At 36.7% G+C, this 22,913-nt stretch overlaps 1 protein-coding gene across 1 annotated transcript; it reads right to left on the reverse strand.

Annotated features, from left to right (window-relative positions):
- Positions 1-22: 22 nt before the first annotated feature.
- Positions 23-22,777, reverse strand: LOC132544416 (uncharacterized). The gene is made up of 8 exons (XM_060208007.1): positions 22,712-22,777; positions 22,014-22,088; positions 21,069-21,272; positions 19,855-20,199; positions 2,874-2,978; positions 1,938-2,124; positions 1,227-1,450; positions 23-169 (listed from the first exon to the last, which is right to left on the reverse strand). The coding sequence occupies exons 1-8, from the start codon at positions 22,775-22,777 to the stop codon at positions 23-25; spliced, it is 1,353 nt and encodes a 450-aa protein (XP_060063990.1).
- Between the last annotated feature and the right edge of the window lie 136 nt (positions 22,778-22,913).

A 22,913-nucleotide genomic window follows, 5' to 3' on the forward strand; every position in this document is an offset into this window, starting at 1 on the left:
CATGGTGTGCATTTTCACACCACTAGCTCCCAAACACATTGATATTTAGTGTGTTTATAGCAGGTAGAGTTATTGCCCTTTGTTGCTTCTGTTCCTCTTCTTGTTCATATACTTTGGACTTAGATTTTTCATTCATCAAGCTTGACCCAACTCTCTTCTTATGACTACCCTGTAAACACATAACATACTGCCTTAATATAATGAAATAAAAGTAGATGCTTGATAATTAATCTAGTATTGATGATTTTTTTGTCCGACACCTTAATCATAATCGTTGTGATTTTCTGGTATAGTTGATAGTTTGGTTTCCTAATAGCACAAATAGTCAGCAATTTAGACTTGCAAATTAATATATGAGACCATGCTGAGCTGCCTAAGAAACACAAAACTGATCAGCTACTCAGATTTACTTCCCAGCTGTATTTCTCCAGAGGCTGAAAAACAGGCCGGTGTGTGCTGCCATGGTTGTGGCATTACAATGGACCCAAATTGCTCTGGATGGCATGTGATGGTCCTCCCAAATGTTGTTCAGTGCGGAAGCCACCAGCTACTATACATTCAAGGAGACTTTGTCTCAAAACAATCATTTCATTGTTCACAGGGGGATAAACCTAGGAAACAAAACAAGCAAACCTAACAATTTACGATGGGATGTTTCAGATGGTCTCCCAATGATGAGCCTACTACTTACAATATACTACATGATGTTCTGGGATATTTTCCCCATGTTTAACCCCCTACTTACAATATCCTGTGAAACGTTCAGTGATAGTTTCCCCATGGTGAACCCCCTACTTACAATATCCTGTGAAACGTTCAGTGATAGTTTCCCCATGGTGAACCCCCTGCTTACAATATCCTGTGAAACGTTCAGTGATAGTTTCCCCATGGTGAACCCCCTACTTACAATATCCTGTGAAACGTTCAGTGATAGTTTCCCCATGGTGAACCCCCTACTTACAATATGCTGTTAAACGTTCAGCGATAGTTTCCCCATGGTGAACCCCCTACTTACAATATGCTGTGAAATGTTTAGGGATAGTCCCCATGGTGAACCCCCTACTTACAATATCCTGTGAAACGTTTTGGGCTAGTCCCCATGGTGAACCCCCTACATACAATATCCTGTGAAATGTTCAGTGATAGTTTCCCCATGGTGAACTACCTACTTACAATATGCTGTGAAATGTTTTGGGCTAGTCCCCATGGTGAACCTCCCTACTTACAATATACTGTGTGATATTCTGGGATAGCTCCCCCATTGTGTACTCCTCCAGTGCTTTCTCCATGTCTACCTCCTCTTCCTTCTGTCTTTCCTCCGCTTCCAAGATTTGCTTCCCGGCCAATATCTGTTCCTGAATGTTCTTTCGTCGGATCAGCATCTTCTGTTTGCCTAGAGTCACACTGTGTTTACGTCTTTGGCGCTCAATCTCCTCTAAATCTGACGTATCTTTCAAAAATACCAAAGTGCGAATTTTAAACCTTGCTAACGATATTTACATCATATTTAAAGATATAGAATTTGACAAAGATCTAGTCCAAATCACTTTATCCTTTGGTAAGTTCATGTAATTATTTTCTCCAAGCATCTTTTTTCATTAGGTCTGTAATCAGAATTTCAACATATTACCTTGACCTCGTTTTGACCTGAATTTAATTATTATCTTTTAAGTATTACATGTGATGGATGAACAATACAATGAATATGAGACAAAATAGTTAGATGGTTATAAGCTTTGACCGTATTTTGAGTCGTAAACTTGTAAGATTGAAGAAAGGTGTTTCTTTTTCAAAAATGGTGAAAGTAAATATATATTCCCCCAATCATATACAGAAATACAAATGAAAAATGAGGATCTCTAAGATCAGATTTCCATATCTCATATTTAACAAAAATATATTGTTCTTATTATTAAAGTATATCTCGGTGGCCTTACCATCACGCTCATGTATACCAAAATTGAATGTTCCATCGAGTTCGTTTTCTAGGGCTGTCAATTTGATCAGGCCTTTCTTGGGTACAGTTGTTGTTGCAACCCTTGCCTCCTCCCGCATGAACGACATTGTCTCTGGTTTGATATGTTCACCGCCTTTTGTTGACACAAACACATGTGTCTGTGACCGCTGAAATAACACAAAATATCACAAAAGATGATTCCTTACAATTTTCTACCTTAACCTTCTCTGTATCTCTGATTCTGTCTGAAAATATTTTCAGTCACATTTGATCAGATTGACAAGATCGACCTCTTTTATCTGACACTATGAAGGACAAGCTGTTGGACAGATTACCCTGTCTTAACTAATCTGACACCCTGTGGGACAAGCTGTTGGACAGATTAACCTGTCTTATCTGACACTCTGTAGGACAAGCTGTTGGACAGATTAACCTGTCTAATCTGACACCTGTGGGACAAGCTGTTGGACAGATTAACCTGTCTTATCTGACACTCTGTAGGACAAGCTGTTGGACACTAATCTGACACCCTGTAGGACAAGCTGTTGGACAGATTAACCTGTCTTATCTGACACCCTGTGGGACAAGCTGTTGGACAGATTAACCTATCTTATCTGATACCCTGTGAGACAAGCTGTTGGACAGATCAACCTGTCTTATCTGACACCCTGTGAGACAAGATATTGGACAGACTAACTTGTCTAATCTGACATCCTTATCGACAGACTATTTGAAACATAAACCTGTCTATTCTGTCACCCTATAGGATTTTTTCATTGTATGTATTTAAGTATACAGATGAACTGGATAAAGATAATTAGAAATTAATGTTGATATTTACAGAATAGAAACTGCTTCATTCATTACATCAAAACAGAAAAAAAAGAAATCAAAATATATTACTACTCATTCTTACCTTCAAAGAAGTTGTAGAATCATTGGAAATAATACTGTTGATGTCTACTTCGGACTTCGAGCGATGAATTCCCAGCACCATGACAGCATTCTGCATTGTGTTAGCCTAAAAATAATGTAGCCCAAGTAAGTGTATGTACGATATGAATCACTACTTGTCAAACTTCTGTTAATAGTAATAATAATGATCTTGGAACTCTAAAATACAATCGCAATCAAAGTTTATCTAACGATCAAAACCTTTTTAGAAATTATGTTGATGGTCTATAAATGGAAACAGCATTGACCTTGAAACCCTCAAACAAGAACACAACAAAGGTATTCTTATACATAAGATTTGTAAATAGTTTTATAAAAAAAAATTTGGGAAACAAAGTTATAAATAGATTTTACTGAATTGATCAATTACTATCTATAATTACCAATTGGCACATTGTCAAGTACTGGAACACAAACTCAAAATCTCCAATGAAATTAAGTTGCTAGAGCAATTCAGGATGGGAAAGGATATGATAGCACATGACGGGATAGAACAGACATTGATAAAATGGAGCAGGACAAAAGAGAACAAATTGGACCAGGACAGAATGGACAGGACACAACAGGATAAAATGGACCAGGACGGGATGAACAGGACAAAACAGGATAAAATGGACCAGGACAGGATGGACAGGACAAAACAGGATAAAATGGAACAAGACTGGATGGACAGGACAAATATGGAACAGGACAGGCAGATAGGACAAAATAGAACAGGAGAGGCAGATAGGACAAAATGGAACAGGAGAGGCAGATAGAACATAATGGAACAGGAGAGGCAGATAGGACATAATGGAACAGGACAGACAGGACAAAATGGAACAGGAGAGGAAGATAGAACATAATGGAACAGGAGAGGCAGATAGGACAAAATGGAACAGGACAGACAGGACAAAATGGAACAGGAGAATCAGATAGGACAAAATGGAACAGGAGAGGCAGATAGAAAATAATGGAACAGGAGAGGCAGATAGGACAAAATGGAACAGGATAGGCAGATAGGACAAAATGGAACAGGAGAGGCAGATAGGACAAAATGGAACAGGAGAGGCAGATAGGACAAAATGGAACAGGAGAGGCAGACAGGACAAAATGGAACAGGATAGGCAGACAGGACAAAAAGGAACTGGAGAGGCAGATAGAACATAATGGAACAGGACAAAAAGGAACTGGAGAGGCAGATAGAACATAATGGAACAGGACAGATAGGACAAGATGGAACAGGAGAGGCAGATAGGACAAAATGGAACAGGAGAGGCAGATATGACAAAATGGAACAGGAGAGGCAGACAGGACAAAATGGAACAGGAGAGGCAGACAGGACAAAAAGGAACTGGAGAGGCAGATAAGACAAAATGGAACAGGAGAGGCAGATAGGACAAAATTAATCTTTTCTCCAAGATGGTCACCTGTTAGATGTCTGGTCTTTCTTGTCAGACCCAAAATCAAACAGACATAACTAAGGACCAAGGGGAACTTAACTATGAAAGATGAGAAAAATCCATTCTGCAATTTTCAAGAAATAGCTATAATGAACTTTCGCTGTCAAAATTTAAGATGACTGTCTGTCATCTATTTTTTTCCACTGATCAGTCAGAAAGTGAAACAGACCCAACTAGGGACCAAAGGGAACCTACATATGTAATTAGAAAAATATCCATTCATACTTACCAAGAAATAGAGATAACAAACATTTATTGTCAAAATTGAAGATGGCTAATTGTCAGATATTTTGTTGATCAGTCCCAAAATTAAACAGGCACTGAACCAGTTGCTGTGGAGAGCCTAACAGTGTTTCCCAATAAGGATTTGAATAGCCAACTAATGACGGTAGGTTAAAAAAGACAGATCTAAGATAATTTATACTTATACAGGTAATCAGTGTTCTGTTTACTCTTATAGGATAACAAATGGAATGTTTTATCAGGCAGTTCATAAAGTGATTTGAAAATATTCCTATCACAAACAAAACCATGATTATCTTTCTTTTAAGTTCATCTATTTTGAATAGTTTTGTAGCCTGTAATCTAGTAATAAAGTTCTGTAGGTACATTTGATAAAAAGAACGGTCATCAGTTCAAGAGATGGTCTCAACTAGTATACAATGATTGTTAAAATGATAATGTACATGTTATTCATAGCAGATATGAATGACATCTGAATTCTTAGGTGTTACAGTGATATGACATTAGGTGTTATAGTAGAATGACATAAGTACAGTATATTTAGTAACACGTTTTCTGTGGAAACAAAACTACAGTTATGGTCGATTGGAGAGATGTCTAAAGAGACCTGGTCAAAACACTGACAAACCAGATAAAAATTTAATTGACTCAAGAAATGACTTCACCTGTTTTTTCACTTACAAGAGCACCATGTACAAAATTCTTATACTCAACATCGGAAAGTGGACAATTAATGAATTAATGAAGAAAGATTGTCCAAATGACACAAATGATCAGCACCTATCAATACCAATTTAGAAGTAGATACAGGAGAGCCCAATAATGAATGACATTTCAGGATTATACCACCGGTCTGATCCATGGACTCCAGCTGAATATATTGTAGTAATATAGGTTGTTTATTAAATAATACAACGACGAATCTTTTTTACTAGTCAAACATGTCTCCAATTTCTACTAAAGAGAGGGGAAAACGTGACCTCTATAGGCAGGGGGCCTTTATATAGAGGTTCAAGAATTATGCACTGTCTAAAAACCACTGGGTTTTATAGACAGGTATTTGCTATATAGAGGTAATCTTTATAGACAGGTTCATATAAATGTAATGAGGTCAACCTTTAAAGACTGCATGTAGGTATTTGTTACACATGTGGCCTGAAAGCTGTGCGACCTTTGTTTGTACCATTGGGAATGGTTGAGTCCACATAGAAACATTATTACAACACCTGACAGCCTGAATGTGATGGACATGATTACTTACCTCAAAGTTTCTCCCACCTGTCTGGCGGACATAGTTAGTGTAATAAGTATCACATGTTGACCGCCTCGGCCTATACGCGGCTGCAGTCTTACAACGACGATTTGGAACGAGCCTAGATTTGGCACTCATGGCTACATGTATTATACAAGTTCCAGGTGGTTGCTAGTTTTATTACACAATTCCTATCAAGCACTTTCACGGTAATACTCCTCTATCATTTCTTTACAGAGAAAAGTAATTCACACCAAAAACTTTCTGTTCATGAAATTCCATATCAAATCCACAGCCTCAATTCAAAACACTGATCCAACAAGAACTTGGTACATGATTTGATTTTTTTTTTCTCCTGCATAGAATTCCTCCAAACTACAATGATATGAATAATCCATGTCCAGCTCTGAATTTCAGCACAGATAAAGTATACTCCACAAATTTTGGATAGATGCTTGTCTCCCTGTATAGTTTTTATGCTTATATATAAACACTTCTTTGACTCAACTCAAAGTATTCACAAAAAAAGAACATCTGAATTCATTTTCCTGTATCACCGTGAACATATAGAATTCCAGAAGAAAATTTGTGGCGTTTCTAAGCCTCACCTGTGAGGTTAGCCCAGTGCTTAATCAAATCAGCACAATATTTGTGCTGATACATAAGTTGGCTTACTGTGTTCACAAAATAAAATATGTATGTTGCAGGTTCACTGTAAATATTTCCAATGCTTTTTTTCCCGTTCTTTTATTCTGTTCATCAAAAATCAGGTGACTTTAAAATCAGCCTGTCATGTCAGATTGTACCGGTCCATATTGTCCCGTCATTCCAAAAGTCTAAACTGGCTTTGTGTACATGTATCATTATGCAACAGATCTTTAAAGAACGGAGAAGACACCATTGCCAAGTATCCATTACTACTCAGACGGTGTGCTATTCACTGAAGAAGTCATCTTTGTATGACTGTACAGAGCACGGTTAACACAGCTGAATCAAGTACACACATTTCAGATATAGACTCCTGGAACATGAATACACGAAACTTTAAAACATAGCTGTAACATAAGAGACATTTTAAAGCCCTCGATTGTCTGTAGACAAAGGCAAGGATTAAAACAAATTTGTCTTAGATTTATACTTACAATGTAAACACTGACTACATTTAATGGTGAAGTCAGATATAAAACAAAATCACTCCTGGCATGAGAATTGAGGAAAACAAAACCCCAAACATAAATAAATAAATAAATGATCAAGACATAATTAAATTAGGATGAAGTCTGTCCATTTCATGTGTACAAATCTGGAAATTGACTGATCTGTTACTTGCTGTCAGCATCCAATTCATTCTAGGAATTTTTGGATGAAAATTTAATGTTATGCCCTCATTCCATCATCTCTTTGATATAATAAATTTGTAAAAAAAAATGTAATGACTATTAACAATATTGCCTGGTACCTGGCCACACCTGCCACATACAGAAGTTCGTACCTGTTGACTTGGTTACAATTAATCTGGTTCTCATCTCATCAATCTGATTAATCTTTCAAGCCTCTATCATTACGTTCTAGTTACTGTCTCAAAGTTTGACATCTGTATGAACTTGTATCTAGCTATTCCGGTATATATTCTGTTCTACTACATCTTGTGTATCACCTAATTTACGATATTAAAACCTAGATCTCAGCTACATTAACTTTTCTTAACTGTATCGATATTCATTTTAAGACCTAAACATTCATCAATGTATCTGTCCTCATTAACTTACCTGTCCGTAATTAGCATACCTGCAATAACTGCATGTTCTGTAATCAGACCATGACAACTACACACAAAACTTGTCAGGTAAAATCAATTTCTCTACAAGAGATCAAACCAACCATCCTCCTCTACATGTCGTGGAACAATTATCTCGAATAGTTCCGAAGGAATAAAATATTGATGGGACAAAATCCCCAGACAACCGCTGGATCCAATATTGACAAGACTTAATCCCTTGACACTCCCTTACACCAGATAAAACAGCTCTACTTTGATACAGGGATGGAATGCTCTTTCGTGTTTTGAATTGGAAACTTATTGACATAACTATTCATTAATGAAAAAACCAATTAATGATCAAATTGAATTTCTTTTGTGTTTTTAGGAAAGTTAAATACATTTAGCTAAAATTGATATTATAAGTGACTGTGATAGCCCTTTTTATGTTACAGGTATTCCATGTAGGTATAGATAAAACATCAATATCTGTAAAATTCAGAATAAAAAAGTCCACTTATTCCTGAAGTTCTCGTCATTTATCAATTAATATGTTTAATAGGAAATAGAGGAATTTTTCGTATTTTTATACAAGACTTATCAAACCATGCTAAAACATTATTTGTTTCATTATCGATTTTTAACTTCATGTCCTATAAGTGTTGTTGAATTTTCACAAAGTAACATCAAATACAAAGTGTATAGGTAAATTATTTCACAAGACCAACTGACCTTCGGGCTTTTAATAAGCATGATGATTCCTCTATAACCAGGTATATATATGATATAAGATGTCCTTGAAGTATTGCCTCTGTTTCATACTGAGAAGTTATTCAAAGACATATACATATCTTTACATCAAAGAAAATTAGTTAAATAGCCAATCATCTCAATACAGACAACTTGTAATTATAGGTATCAAGTTTAATTTTAAACGATATTAGTACCGTGGACTACATTCGAAGTAAGTGTTCACAATTAAATTGAAATGAACCACTAAGAGGTCTTTTCTGATCAATATATCATAAAGAGTGTCAAATGGCCCATTATAGTGAGGGAGAGTAATCAGATACCTAAAGGAGAATATTCTCAATATACATATACCCATGTATCAATTAGGGGATAGGGAATAACACAGAATATCTGTACCCAGTAGGTGGTTGTGAAGGGAATAACCCAGTATATCTGTACCTAGTAAGTGGTGGTGAGGGGAATAACCCAGTATATCTGTACCTAGTAAGTGGTTGTGAGGGGAATAACCCAGCATATCTGTACTCAGTAGGGGGTAGGGAGGGGAATAACCCAGTATATCTGTACCCAGTAGGTGGTTGTGAAGGGAATAACCCAGTATATCTGTACCCAGTAGGTGGTTGTGAAGGGAATAACCCAGTATATCTGTACCTAGTAAGTGGTTGTGAGGGGAATAACCCAGTATATCTGTACTCAGTAGGGGGTAGGGAGGGGAATAACCCAGTATATCTGTACCCAGTAGGTGGTTGTGAAGGGAATAACCCAGTATATCTGTACCCAGTCGGTGGTTGTGAAGGGAATAACCCAGTATATCTGTACCTAGTAGGTGGTTGTGAAGGGAATAACCCACTATATCTGTACCCAGTAGGTGGTTGTGAAGGGAATAACCCAGTATATCTGTACCAGGTAGGTGGTAGGGAGGGGAATAACCCAGTATATCTGTATCCAGTAGGGGGTAGGAAGGGGAATATCACAGTATAGCTGTACCCAGAAGGTGGTTGTGAAGGGAATAACCCAGTATATCTGTACCCAGTAGGTGGTTGTGAAGGGAATAACCCAGTATATCTGTACCAGGTAGGTGGTAGGGAGGGGAATAACCCAGTATATCTGTACCCAGTAGGGGGTAGGAAGGGGAATATCCCAGTATATCTGTACCCAGTAGGTGGTTGTGAAGGGAATAACCCAGTATATCTGTACCCAGTAGGTGGTTGTGAAGGGAATAACCCAGTATATCTGTACCCAGTAGGGGGTAGTGAGAAGAATAACCCAGTATATATGTACCTAGTAGGTGGTAGTGAGGGAAATAACCCACCCAGTATATCAGTGCCCAGTAGTTGGCAGGGAGGGGAATTACCCAGTATATCTGTACCCAGTAGGGGGTAGGAAGGGGAATATCCCAGTATATCTTTACCCAGTAGTTGGTAGGGAGGGGAATAACCCAGTATATATGTACCCAGTAGGTGGTAGGGAAGGGGAATAATCCATTATATCTGTACCCAGGAGGTGGTAGGGAAGGGAATAACCCAGTATATCTGTACTCTGTAGGTGGTAGTGAGGGGATTAACCCAGTATATCTGTACCCAGTAGGAGGTAGTGAGGGGAATAACCCAGTATATCTGTACCCAGAAGAGGGTAGGAAAGGGGAAAAAGCCAGTATATCTGTACCCAGTAGGGGATAGGAAAGGGGAATAACCCAGTATATCTGTTCCCAATAAGTGGTAGGGAGGGGAATAACCCAGTATATATTTACTCAGTAGGTGAAAGGTAGGGGGAATAACCCAGTATATCTGTACTCAGTAGGTGGTAGGAAGGGGAATAACCCAGTATATATTTACTCAGTAGGTGAAAGGTAGGGGAATAACCCAGTATATCTGTACCCAGTAGGTGAAAGGTAGGGGGAATAACCCAGTATATCTGTGCCAAATAGGGGAAGTGGGACAGGAATAACCAAGTATACCTGTACTCAGTAGGTGGTGGGGAAGACAATAAGCTAGTGAACCTGTTACCAGTAGGTTTTGGGGAAGAGAAAACCCTAGTATAGCTGTAACCAATAGGTGGTGAGGATAACTGAGTAGAAGTAGATAGGGAAGGAAGAAGCGGAAAAAGAAGGATAACTGAGGGGAAGTAAAGAAGGAAGGAAGAAGGGGGGAAAGGGGGATCACTGACAGAGGAGGAGCAGGGGAGAACTGAGGGGAAGTAGAGCGGGGGAAGGGAAGGGAAAAGGGCAGGAAAGGGGGATAAATGAGGGGAAGTAGAGCAGGGAAGGGAGAAGGGCAGGAAAGGGGGATAAATGAGTGGAAGTAGAGCGGGGAAGGGAGGGTGAAGGGAGGAAAGGGGGATAAATGAGGGGAAGAAGAGCAGAGATGGGAAGGTGAAAGGAGGAAAGCGGGATAAATGAGGGGAAGTAGAGTGGGGAAAGGGAAGGGAGAAGGGCAGGAAAAGGGGATAATTGAGGGGAAATAGAGTGGAGATGGGAAGGGAGAAGGGCAGGAAAGGGGAATAATTGAGGGGAAGTAGAGCGGGGAAGGAAAGGGACAAAGGGATAAAAGGAAGACATTTGCAGGGAAAGAGAATGAGAAGTACAGGAGGGAAGAAGAAGAAAAAGGGAGGGAGGGAAAGGGTGGAGAGTAAAGATAGAGGAGGGTGGGGAGGAGTAAATGGGGAAAAGAAGTGTGTTGTTGGATTGTGGAACTTTCTGTATAACTTGTTATCTATTTACATGATTTTTTCTACTTATGTAGATGTGATTAGGACAGAAAAATTATATATTAATTAGTTGATATTGAGACTAATAATCAATATGATTTATGCATACATCTACTATGAAATATTATCATTATCCTCGGTTCTGAATTCCTCTGAGCCTGATGACTATAACTATTGTTGTTTCATGATAAATATGATCCACATAAGTTAATGTTATCATGCCACAGTGAAATGGATACTAGCAATCAATTGTCGTCCTAGAGCAGTCAGTCATCCATACTGGTGGGACTAAAGGTTCTGACAGATTGTGGATGACATTAATGTTGGTATATATAATGGTGTGACTTATAGTGTTTGACATCCTTCTGTACCAATGTTGCCATTGGATACTTACAGTAAATATCTATCTATGTACATCTCAACACAATACATTCTCAGTTATCTAGAAACCTGTCTAAACAAGTCATTCTGTTCACCATTTGATATTTTTTTAACAAAAATCTCCCTGTAAATACAACTGTTGAACCTAATCCTTAGCTAGAAACCTATCTAACTGTTACCAATACAAAACAGCAGACACTTCCCCAAAAAGATACCTGCCTAACTGGCTACCAATACAAAACAGCAGACACTTCCCCAAAAAGACACCTGCCTAACTGGTTATTAATACAAAATAGAAGACACTCCAAACTAGACACCTGCCTAACCAGCTACCAATACAAAACAACAGACACTTCTCCAAACTAGACATCTGCCTAACTGGCTACCAAAAACAAAACAACAGACACTTCTCCACACTAGACATCTGCCTAACTGGCTACCAATACAAAACAACAGACACTTCTCCAAACTAGACATCTGCCTAACTGGCTACCAATACAAAACAACAGACACTTCTCCAAACTAGACATCTGCCTAACTGGCTACCAATACAAAACAACAGACACTTCTCCAAACTAGACATCTGCCTAACTGGCTACCAAAAACAAAACAGCAGACACTTCTCCAAACTAGACACCTGCCTAACTGGCTACCAATACAAAACAACAGACACTTCTCCAAACTAGACATCTGCCTAACTGGCTACCAATACAAAACAACAGACACTTCTCCAAACTAGACATCTGCCTAACTGGCTACCAAAAACAAAACAGCAGACACTTCTCCAAACTAGACACCTGCCTAACTGGCTACCAATACAAAACAACAGACACTTCTCCAAACTAGACATCTGCCTAACTGGCTACCAATACAAAACAACAGACACTTCTCCAAACTAGACATCTGCCTAACTGGCTACCAAAAACAAAACAACAGACACTTCTCCACACTAGACATCTGCCTAACCCGCTACCAATACAAAACAACAGACACTTCTCCATACTAGATACCTTTATAAAATGGAATCCTGTCTTAACTGGCTACAAATCAAAATAAAAGACATCTGTTCCTACTTAGATACCTTTGTAAAGTTGATACATGTGCCAGTCTGAAGAAGCAGTCATATTTCCATGTTAGACACTTGAGTAAACTAGACACCTGTCCAAAGTGACTTCCATTGTAAGGAAGCAGACACCTGTCAAAGCTAGACACCAGTGTAAAATAAACACATGTCTAAACTTTCTACAAATCCATTGAAGCATACATTTGACTTAATCAGACACCTGTCTTATCCTAAGCAGTAGAAACTGTTCTGAACAGTCAACACATGTGTTAAACAAACATCTGTTCAGATCAGAAAACAAACTAAACCTGAACAGGACTTGTCTTTTCCAGCCAACAATCTAAACCCTAGCTATATTGTAAGTAGTGGTTGTGTTTACAGGAGGTAACAAGTATTGTGTTTACAGATCACCCCTCCTCTGTCACAGACAAAAGTTATATGGCAGGTGGACTACTCAGGTTGAAGAAATATTTGATAAGCTCATTATCATGAAAACGCTGCATAATCTACATGCATAAACAGTTTTAAGAAAACATTAATTTGAATTTCAGAATAACTTAATGCTTAAAGAGTGAACAATATGGTAAACAATCACATGGGGCTGATCCACTATGGATCTTCAAAATTGGCAGTCACCTGGCTTTAAAGTTTAAAGTCTTTCAGTATAATTACCTATAATGTCTTACACAGGTTTTATAGTTTAAATATAATTGTTTATTTTCATTCAAAAATTTTAACAATGAAATTCTTTTTGTTTTCAGATTTTCTCATAGGTATAACTGATAACACTAACAAAGGCAGAATCGTAGTTAAACAGGTGATTATACCAAACCATTATCCTCAGGTATCAATACTTTAAAAAAATATCCATCTTTTGTACCTACTCTGTTTATTGTAAACAGTCTATGTGTATAGTGTATACTTCTTGTTTGTTTGTACATATGGTATACTTATCACTTTGTATGGTAAACAAAATTTGCATAAAGGTATTGCAGAGTATGTTTGATTTATCTTCTCCTTAAAACCAAAATTCAAGACAAAAACTGTGCCAGAAAGAACCTGTGATTGATTTGATAGGCAAATTGATATTCTCAAGTGTAAAATCTGAAAGAGAGATAGTTTGATTTGCAACAATGCACACAACTTTTCACAAAAACCTTGTAAAAACTAAATAATTCCTCTCAGAATTTTACTTTAAATATAGCAAAAATAAAATAATACCCAATTAATTAAATGCAAATTAAGTGAAATGTAGAAATACTTACATGATTTGAGAATGAAGTATCCTAACATGTGACATTTTACCACAACTGAAGTCACTATTCCTTAGTGTTTCAAGCATTTCTCTCCAAAACTATTGATTAAGCATATAATGATACAAACCAACGAAAAAACATTGTGGTAAGTTTGACGAGAGAAACACACCGAGTATCACGATAAGAGCATTAATTTTTCACCTGCAGCTCCGAGCTTGAGGAGTGTTACCTCGCGTTTCTAGCTCGTCTCACCTGTTGTGTATATACAAATGCATTCTACCTGGACTTTAAATTCTTTAAGTGTTTAAGTATGATTATTATTACATACAGGTATACCCCAAAGTAGATTAAAGCCTCTTACTAAAACTGAAATAAAAATCTCAGCATTTTATCAATACACTATCCTTCAATACTAGTGATTAGACTGTCTAAGAACAGGCTAACTAATATCTGTCTGATGGGTACAGACCAATTATATCTCCCTCACTGATATATCTCCCTCTGACTGACCTATACCCCACAAGTCTGGTGACCTTGAAAATGATCGGAAAACAATGATATTTTTGTCTCTGTAACCTCTCTTCATTCCTTGTATTTTCTGAAGCTGACAACCAAAACACATTTTGAGCCCCATCCCCTCCTCAGCATTAATAAATCTTGATCGGACTTAAATGTGAAAGAAATGAATCATTGGGATTAGAAAACATGAAACTCTATATAAGTTCAATGCTTTAAGTTTACAATACTCCAGCTGTAATGCTGTTATATTCCATAAGACTACAATGTAGATAAAAACACTATCTCAAAGCCTTTCTCTGACCATGAATCACTTTATCTAATTATTTATCAATGCATACTTTTCTTGCCAGCTTAACTCAAAGTCAGGGTATAGGCTAAAAAAGCAATTAATGGGAACTCTCCTGAAAGGCAATGTATATCTATGGGTGAACTTGTATGGGCTAATTGCCAGGTAGATATGATATCCTGTGACAAACCGAGGAATGGGAGTAAAACATACTAAAAATAATATTCTCTGATTTAATTTTTTCTCATTAAATTTTTACAGCTTGGGAAGGAATATATTTTCATTTTTAATTTCTCATTAAATTTTTACAGATTGGGAATGATATATTTTCATTTTTAATTTCAAAGACTTTTTAATAAAATAAAATTAATAAAAGGGAATGGGCTCATTGGTGACCAAAAGGCTTACATCATTGATAAAATACTCCATTAATGTGTATGTCATTCTGTCAGCTACATTGTACACTGTATTCAGAAAATAACAATACAGTCTTTATCATTTTATATTAAACATATTAAAATATGAATTAAATTTGTAAATTTTGACAATTAAAGATAATCTACTACAGGTATTATAATATGATATTCTTTATAGACACAAGAAGTTAGCATACAACCTTACCTGTTGCAAGTTCATTACATACTTATCACTAAACAACAACAAACATTTACAATGATACATATTCTATTTTGGACAAGGTGATGTGCAAGAAAATTTCTGATATCTAAGACCAACTGCACCAGACAGGGGTTGATGAGGCATGTTTCCACATTAAGACCTTAAAACCGAGCATTACTTGGCTTATCAATTTTATATCATATGGCAACGTTCAATATTTGCACTTCAACTTTGATAAACAAATAAGAATTTCACAGCAGGAGGTTCACCTGTTAAAGTGATTTTCTGGCAAAAATATCTTCATATGACTGTGTACACCACTTAGAATGATTAGAATGTCTAGTAAAGCCTTATAAATGCATATCAATTAAAGTTGGAAAGCAACTGTTTCACTTACTCACCATAACATCATGTTATGATATATAGTAACTTTGTAGATCAGAAATAGCCAATACAGCTGAAAACTTCAAACCATTTATAGTTTTCATTTTTTTATCTCAAGGAGTGGAGATATTATATACCCCCTTATAACTAAAGCACAACTTTAGCATTAGGAATGTTGGAAACTTGATAAACTTCACACAATACTTTAGTATATATTTCTTCATTTTAAGCTTGCATTCTGGATTCATCTTTATAAACACAGACAAAAATACAGTTTCCATAAGCCTAAATATATATTTTCCTTGTAATTGCAAGCATATTTATCAACTGTTCATCCATCAGTGTGTGAAAACCAAAGATAATTATAGAGTGGAACTCTCATAGTTCTGTATGGAATCAAATTGACAATTTAATGTTTAGTAGTGTTAGGATTATATAATGACATCAGGCACAGTTTGAAGAAAATTGAGAGATAATTTCCAAAATTATCATGATGGCAGTCAATGTTGACAGTCACCAAGCTGTATGAAGGCTGATAGAAATGGTAAAAAGGACACGACACAGTCTGCATCCTTGTGCATTTCCAGGGCCTGTGTGTCCTATAGTTAATAGTGTATGATTCCTCAAGCATATGTACAAGGAAACACCAGTCTATCACATATACCACTATCTATCTATACAGGTAGGTGAACTGTGGCCATTATTGATTGACTGGTGTAATATTGCGGGACATCTATATGTCTATATTCCATATTGTGTACAGTATGGACAAGCCATATGCATTTTCATAGAATTTGTTGTGGAAATAAAAGATTTTCCAAAACTATATACACAGATGTATTCAAACACTCTTTATTCTATCAAAATGCAATTGGGTCAATATTTCTACTAAACTAATGAAAATTTATGAGAGGATGACAATTAAATTTTAAAGGTATCCAAAAGTAGCCCTGTACTTAAGGATGTATGCTACCTTACACATTATATCTATTGCTGACGAATTAGGTACATGTACATGTAATATTATAAATCAATTAACAGAGACACAAACTAATGCTTCAACCATTCTCCTGCTCTACTGATTAATTTAAGAGCCATCTATTAACACAGACAATAGAGTATTTATTGATGAATTAAAATCACAGCATTACCTAGTACTTCCATATAAAAAGGAGCTTTTGCGACAGCTTTCAAATGACTTCACTTTATGTTCTCAGCACTTAGGTCCTAGGAGGATTCATCAATACATGTAACAATCACGGCCAGAGTGGTGATCATCGATGTACAAATATTTATCATTGCCTTTTGATGGCAGCAATATTTGATTAAACACTGTTAATTAATCAATATTAAACCATCAATCTCTGGTTAGAACTCTCATCCTGAAGATAACAAATACCCTCCCCCCCCAACCGATACAGAGATTAAACTACACATTAATGTTTCAGTTTCATTTGGCTCCTAATAAATAGTTTCATTAGTAGTAGCAATTATTAAAAGATTAAAGAAGAACCAACATTTTGGACAAAAGATAGGCGGCCTGGATTTCAGCTTTAAATCGTGGATTGGACTGGAACTGCTTCGTGTTGTGCCTACTCCTGACGTCTATTTTGGACAAAAGAATATATATATTTGCCATCCAATGCACCAATTTTCAGCTTAATCAGACAATACCACAATTCTATCCAATCAGGAGCCTCTGTTATGTTTCAATAGTAACCATTCTGGAAACTTCTGATATGTGATCAATTTATAGGCTTTGATATGTTATGAAATTAATTATGTATGAACAATACAGTTCCAAGGCCTTATGAGCTATGGGCCATAGCATAAGTAGATATGTACAGTGACCCCATTAAGAAGGCACTGAGGACACCAAAATTTTCAGGAAAAAAGACTCCAAAAAACCTGCATGCATATCTATGGCCCATGATATCCTGAACACTGATCATAATATTTGCAGTGAAGCTAACATATATCCTCCATTGCAGTTCATTCAAACTACCCTTGCAAGTTGCATTCATTCATATCCTCTCTCCTACCTCCTTCTAAACATCTCCATGTCAATAATTTTTGTCCCGTCCCATTCGTTAAATCCATAAAATCACCTTACCATTCATCTTTTTTTCTCAGCCTTTTTCCTTTGAAACTTTTCTTTGCCACTCATCCTTGTCCAGCCCTCTCCCAAACCTGCCCTTACCACTTAACCTTGTCCTGTTCTCTCCCAAACTTCCCTTTGCCACTTATCCTTGTCCTGTCCTCTCCCAAACCTCCCCTTGCCACCAATCCTTGGCCAGCCCCCTCCCAAACTTCCCCTTGCCACTTATCCTTGTCCTGCCCTTACCCAAACCTCCCCTTGCCACCAATCCTTGGCTAGCCACTTCCAAAACTCCCCCTTGCAACTCATCCTTGTCCTGTCCCCTCCCAAACTTCCCCTTGCCATTATTCCTTGTCCTTTCCTCTCCCAAACCTGCCCTTGCGACTCATCTTTGTCTTTTCCCTCCCAAACCTCTCTTTGTCACTTTTAATCCTTGTTCTTTTAACCTTGATAATATCTTTTATTACACAATCTTGTTAGCACTTTCCTCCAACCAAAGCCATCTTGTTTCCTTATCCATATCCTAATTATCCCTCTGTTACTATTACAGTCCTATCTCCATTTTCTTTCCTTCCTAACTTCTCCTTACCCCTATAATCCCTGTCCTATCCTACACCTGTATATATCTAACTCTACACCTAAAATCCATACTGACAACGAAGTCTTGTATCAGTCCCAAAGTTTGATCAGTTTCACACACATTGAGATCCTTTCCAAGTCGTGTAGAATCTATTAACTATTTCAAACATATTGTTGTGAAACTATATCCACAGTTTTTAGTTTACAGAAGAATAATCAATAGAACACCTGTAGACGAGGTCACACAGGTACGACTCTGTTACAGCATGTCAATAAGGTATATAAATATTAACATTTGACAAAGTACCTCACAATCACCCTGTACATAGTAACTGTACTGATTTTCATACCTTAACTAAACATTCAAGTTGTTTTCATTGCAATCAATTGGTTTTATTTATCTATAAATTATTATTTTCATTCAAGACATCCAATATAATGTAATTTATGACCTTTTCTGTTTCGTTTATTTGATTTCAAATAATATGTTTATTGTGACAGACATTTCACATGTACTGTAAACAGTGACATTTTTGAGAGGTTCTATCTTACACTAAAATTGTGAAATATTTATCTTGAAATTAGAACTAAAAGAAAATGATCTGTTTGATGATTCCACTAAAAACTGCATTCATATTGTACAGGACTTTTAGTAAAAAAAATTGAATCATCAAAATTACCTTTAATCCAGAGTTAACACATGTCTCTTTGTGTCTCTCTTTGTTTCAAACATTGAACCTTTTCTGAAGAAAATTTTATTTTATTTAAGGATTTAAGGATTTTTAAAGCATCTGCTGTTAGTTTTAAGGTTTTTAAGGCTCAAACTCATTTTCAAGAGGTTTTCAATGCAGACCTCAAATTCCAGGGTTGGTTCGAGACCTGAACGACCCCTGTGACATGAGACTTAGTGGAAAACTGTACCATGGTTTTCCTCCAGGTTTCAGACAGAATGGCTATTGTTACAAGTCTCTGTATGAACACATTGTGTGAATGTGTTATATACTTTAACCTGTTATTTGTATATTAACAATATAAGAAAAGTCGAAGTGCTTTTAAGTAACATATTTTCAAAAACATATGAAAATAATGTAAGAGATCAAACACAGTGTTATTATACATGTTGTAAAAATGTAGTAAAAATCAATAAGAATTAAAATTTTTGGAGGTGTACACGAGAAACTAAGACAGTTATATATAATGGATTCTGCTGATCACATTGTTTGCTTTTTACATTTATCTGTAAAATCATACTTTTTTGTGGGGCTTAATTTGTGTGGACACATAATTTTGTGGATTGAAATACTCAATAAATCAACTTGTACTGATTATAACAATTCGTAGATATATGTGGAGTACCCACAAAGTCAACAACAAAAAACCTTCATGAAAATTAATTAATCTATAGCAGAGTGTTATTATGAGGTCATGAAAATAAAGTTTCTGAAAATTGAAGATAACAAAAGAAATCATTCATTATTAGCTAACACATCTGTTTGATAGATTCTAGTTATTGCCAGTTCTGTCTGATATTTGTGTATAAGTAGAAAGTCACAGTAATGTAAATACTGAGACTTTCAATTTGATTTCAAACACAAGGTTAAACTTACTGTGTCTGATGTAATACTGGTGACGGACAGGGTCTTAGTACGATGTTCGGTTGTGATGTTCTCCGAGAGCATGTAACCACGTTCAGGACCACTGGTATCATTGGGACCAGCCCGTTTCTGCCTCTGAGTCTTTTGAAGTTGACCGTAGGCGTGAATGTAGTAGGTGAGGAGTGACTCTGTGGTGGCTCCATGGAACTTCATACTGGCCTGACCAGGTCCTCCACTGGCCTCGTGTCCAGGAAGTTTGATGTTTTCTGGCAGTTGACCAGACAACAGTGCTTTCTCGATGGCTTTACGCTGTTGGACATCCTTGAAGGAGCGATATATCATTTCGAATTCTTCATGCTAAAAAAGACAGCAGGTCCATTCATTTGTTGTCTTGCGATTGTTTTGCAACACAGAATAGGACACATGACCTAACATCACAGAGAGGATACTATTTCTAAAGAGATACATTTTTTGATGTAGAGAACCTTAACACTCCTGTCAAAGATTGTATAAACAAAAGTACTGTTGCAAGTTAGGAAGAGCTGGCTCCACACTGTCTTAGACTCTAAACTTGAGTGTAACACTGATATTGCATTTTTGTTTATTGATTTACAGACACAAGAATTCACCAATGAAATATTAAGGAACATTTCACATTTGACCTGAAACATTCACCTGATATTTTAGTCTTTAAATCTTATTTCAAATTTAACAGACATTTGACCTGATGACCTTGACCTGTGCTTGAATGTCTTCTCAATTGATTCATGTAATTTATTCACCAGTTACCTATTTATAGTAATGGTGACCTTGACCTTTTACCTCTAAATATGCAGAGCAATTAAGTCATGGCACTTCCTGTGAAAATGCTGAGTAGAGTCTGAGTGTATAATTAATCAAACAGAACTGAAAATATTTTGCAGAAACACTTTTTTTTATCTATAGTAGCAGTGAGCTCAGCATTTGACTTAAGGACCCAAAAATCACTCACACGCCAGCTCCTCTTTTAAAAATACATTGGGTAAATTTGAGTGCAATCTAACAGAATTAAAAAATGTAAACATTTATGTACCTGCTCACCATAGGACAGCTGCATTTTCAACTCAAGGGCCCAAACTACTGTAGAATACATTCACACATGTTCATATACATGTTTATGAATGAATACATGTAGTCTTATATATGTAAAGAATAATATTTTCAATCCTTTAATGAAGATGACATACCAACAACTCAAGGGAAGAAGACAAAATGTCGTAGATTTCTCGGACAGTGCCAACTGCTCGCTGACCAAGGAAGAACACTTGACTCTTTTTGTCCTTTGCCTCCAGTTCTTTGCGGTCAGTGATTGGTTTTTTTCCCTTGACCTTGGGAGCAATGGAAGTTTGTGCAAAGTCAAAAGTTTTAAGAGATGGCTGCTGGACTTGTTCCTGAAAATTTAATAGAAATGATTGATCATAAAGCAGACCACATGTATAGGTAGGATGATATAAAATGTAGAATAAATTTTGATACATAAGAGGTCATATGGATCAGAATTGCTCACCTAGTCGGTAGCTTAGAAAGAGGACTTTGTCAGGTCATAAGTTTTTTTGCTCACCTGGTCTGTAGCTTAGAAAGAGGACTTTGTCAGGTCATTAAATTTTTGCAAATCTGAAAGCCCCTTTCTCCAGAATGTTACTTTACAAACATCATGACCGATTGGGTTTATGTGTTATTGAAAAGAAGCTTGAATGTCTTAGCATATTTGACCCTTGAGATCTTGTAATGTGGTAAAGGTCAAACATTATTGTATAAATGTGGTGCCCAGCACATACCACCATGATTGGTCAGGCACCTTGACTCTAGAGATGCCTATTGGGAATCCATAAAGATTCAATCACATTTGACGTATAACTTGAAACTGGGTCATTTGTTTGAATGAACATTATAGATTTTTACCATACTACAGGACCAGTGACAGTATCCTGGGCGTTTTTGGCATCAAGAAGAAATTGTTTGCAGAGTTCAAGATGTATGTATCAGATCACTAATCATGAAAGTGGATCAAGGTCACTCATTTGACCAAATTTGGTAGCTGTATTTAAGTATGTAAGTATTACTTATGTATACAGATTTCTCCAAGAAAATTAAGTTGTAAGTACTAGAATGCCACACCCTAATTAGCTTACCTCATCTCTCTCTTTATAAATCATGTTGCCCACCAGTGTTGAAAACTCCATAATGTCCTGTACAATTCCATTTAACTGCAAGATAAAAGAAGCAAGTTAAATGCTACATTAACAAAAAAATTCAATTATAGACAGCATGGACGGTCCTGCATTGGATTACTGCCATATAATACAAAACTGATATATAAGACAGAAGAGATGATATATTTATCAAATCTACTGTAAAGAACGAAGGAAATATGGTCACACAAGACAGGTTCTACTGTACAGAAAGGAAATATGGTCACACAAGACAGGTTCTACTGTACAGAAAGGAAAACTGGTCACACAAGACAGGTTCTACTGTACAGAAAGGAAATATGGTCACACAAGACAGGTTCTACTGTACAGAAAGGAAAACTGGTCACACAAGACAGGTTCTACTGTACAGAAAGGAAAAACGGTCACACAAGACAGGTTCTACTGTACAGAAAGGAAATATGGTCACACAAGACAGGTTCTACTGTACAGAAAGGAAAAACGGTCACACAAGACAGCTCTAATATATTGAGAGGAAGGATGTTCACACAAGACAGGTTCTACTGTATAGAGAAAACAGGTGTTCACACAAGACAGATTCTACTATATAAAGAGGAAGATATCATGGTTGAGAGACAGATTTTACTATTTAAAACATGTTGATGATATAAGACATTTACCATTGCCTGTAGCTCTCCTACAGTCCACAATATCTGTTCACGTTCATTGCGAGCAACATCATCCATATCAGGTATCGGTGGCGGGGGATTCTTCTGACGGATAGGTGGCAGGACACTTTTCTATAAATAGATTAAATACAGAGACAGATTCCGTTATTTTCATGTTAGAAAAAATATATGAAACATTGCCTAATGTGAATTA

This window comes from Ylistrum balloti, unplaced genomic scaffold, assembly GCF_031769215.1.
Source record: "Ylistrum balloti isolate Yb309-2 unplaced genomic scaffold, AGI_CSIRO_Ybal_v1 Utg369798, whole genome shotgun sequence".
Taxonomy (NCBI): domain Eukaryota; kingdom Metazoa; phylum Mollusca; class Bivalvia; order Pectinida; family Pectinidae; genus Ylistrum; species Ylistrum balloti.

Coding starts and splice junctions, on each gene's coding strand:
- LOC132544416 (XM_060208007.1), bottom strand. CDS start 22,777: ATGGATGATGTTGCTCGCAATGAACGTGAACAGATATTGTGGACTGTA. Junction 21,273..22,013: donor TTTATAAAGAGAGAGATGAG/GTAAGCTAATTA, acceptor TTAAATTTTCAG/GAACAAGTCCAGCAGCCATC. Junction 20,200..21,068: donor CTTCTTCCCTTGAGTTGTTG/GTATGTCATCTT, acceptor TGTCTTTTTTAG/CATGAAGAATTCGAAATGAT.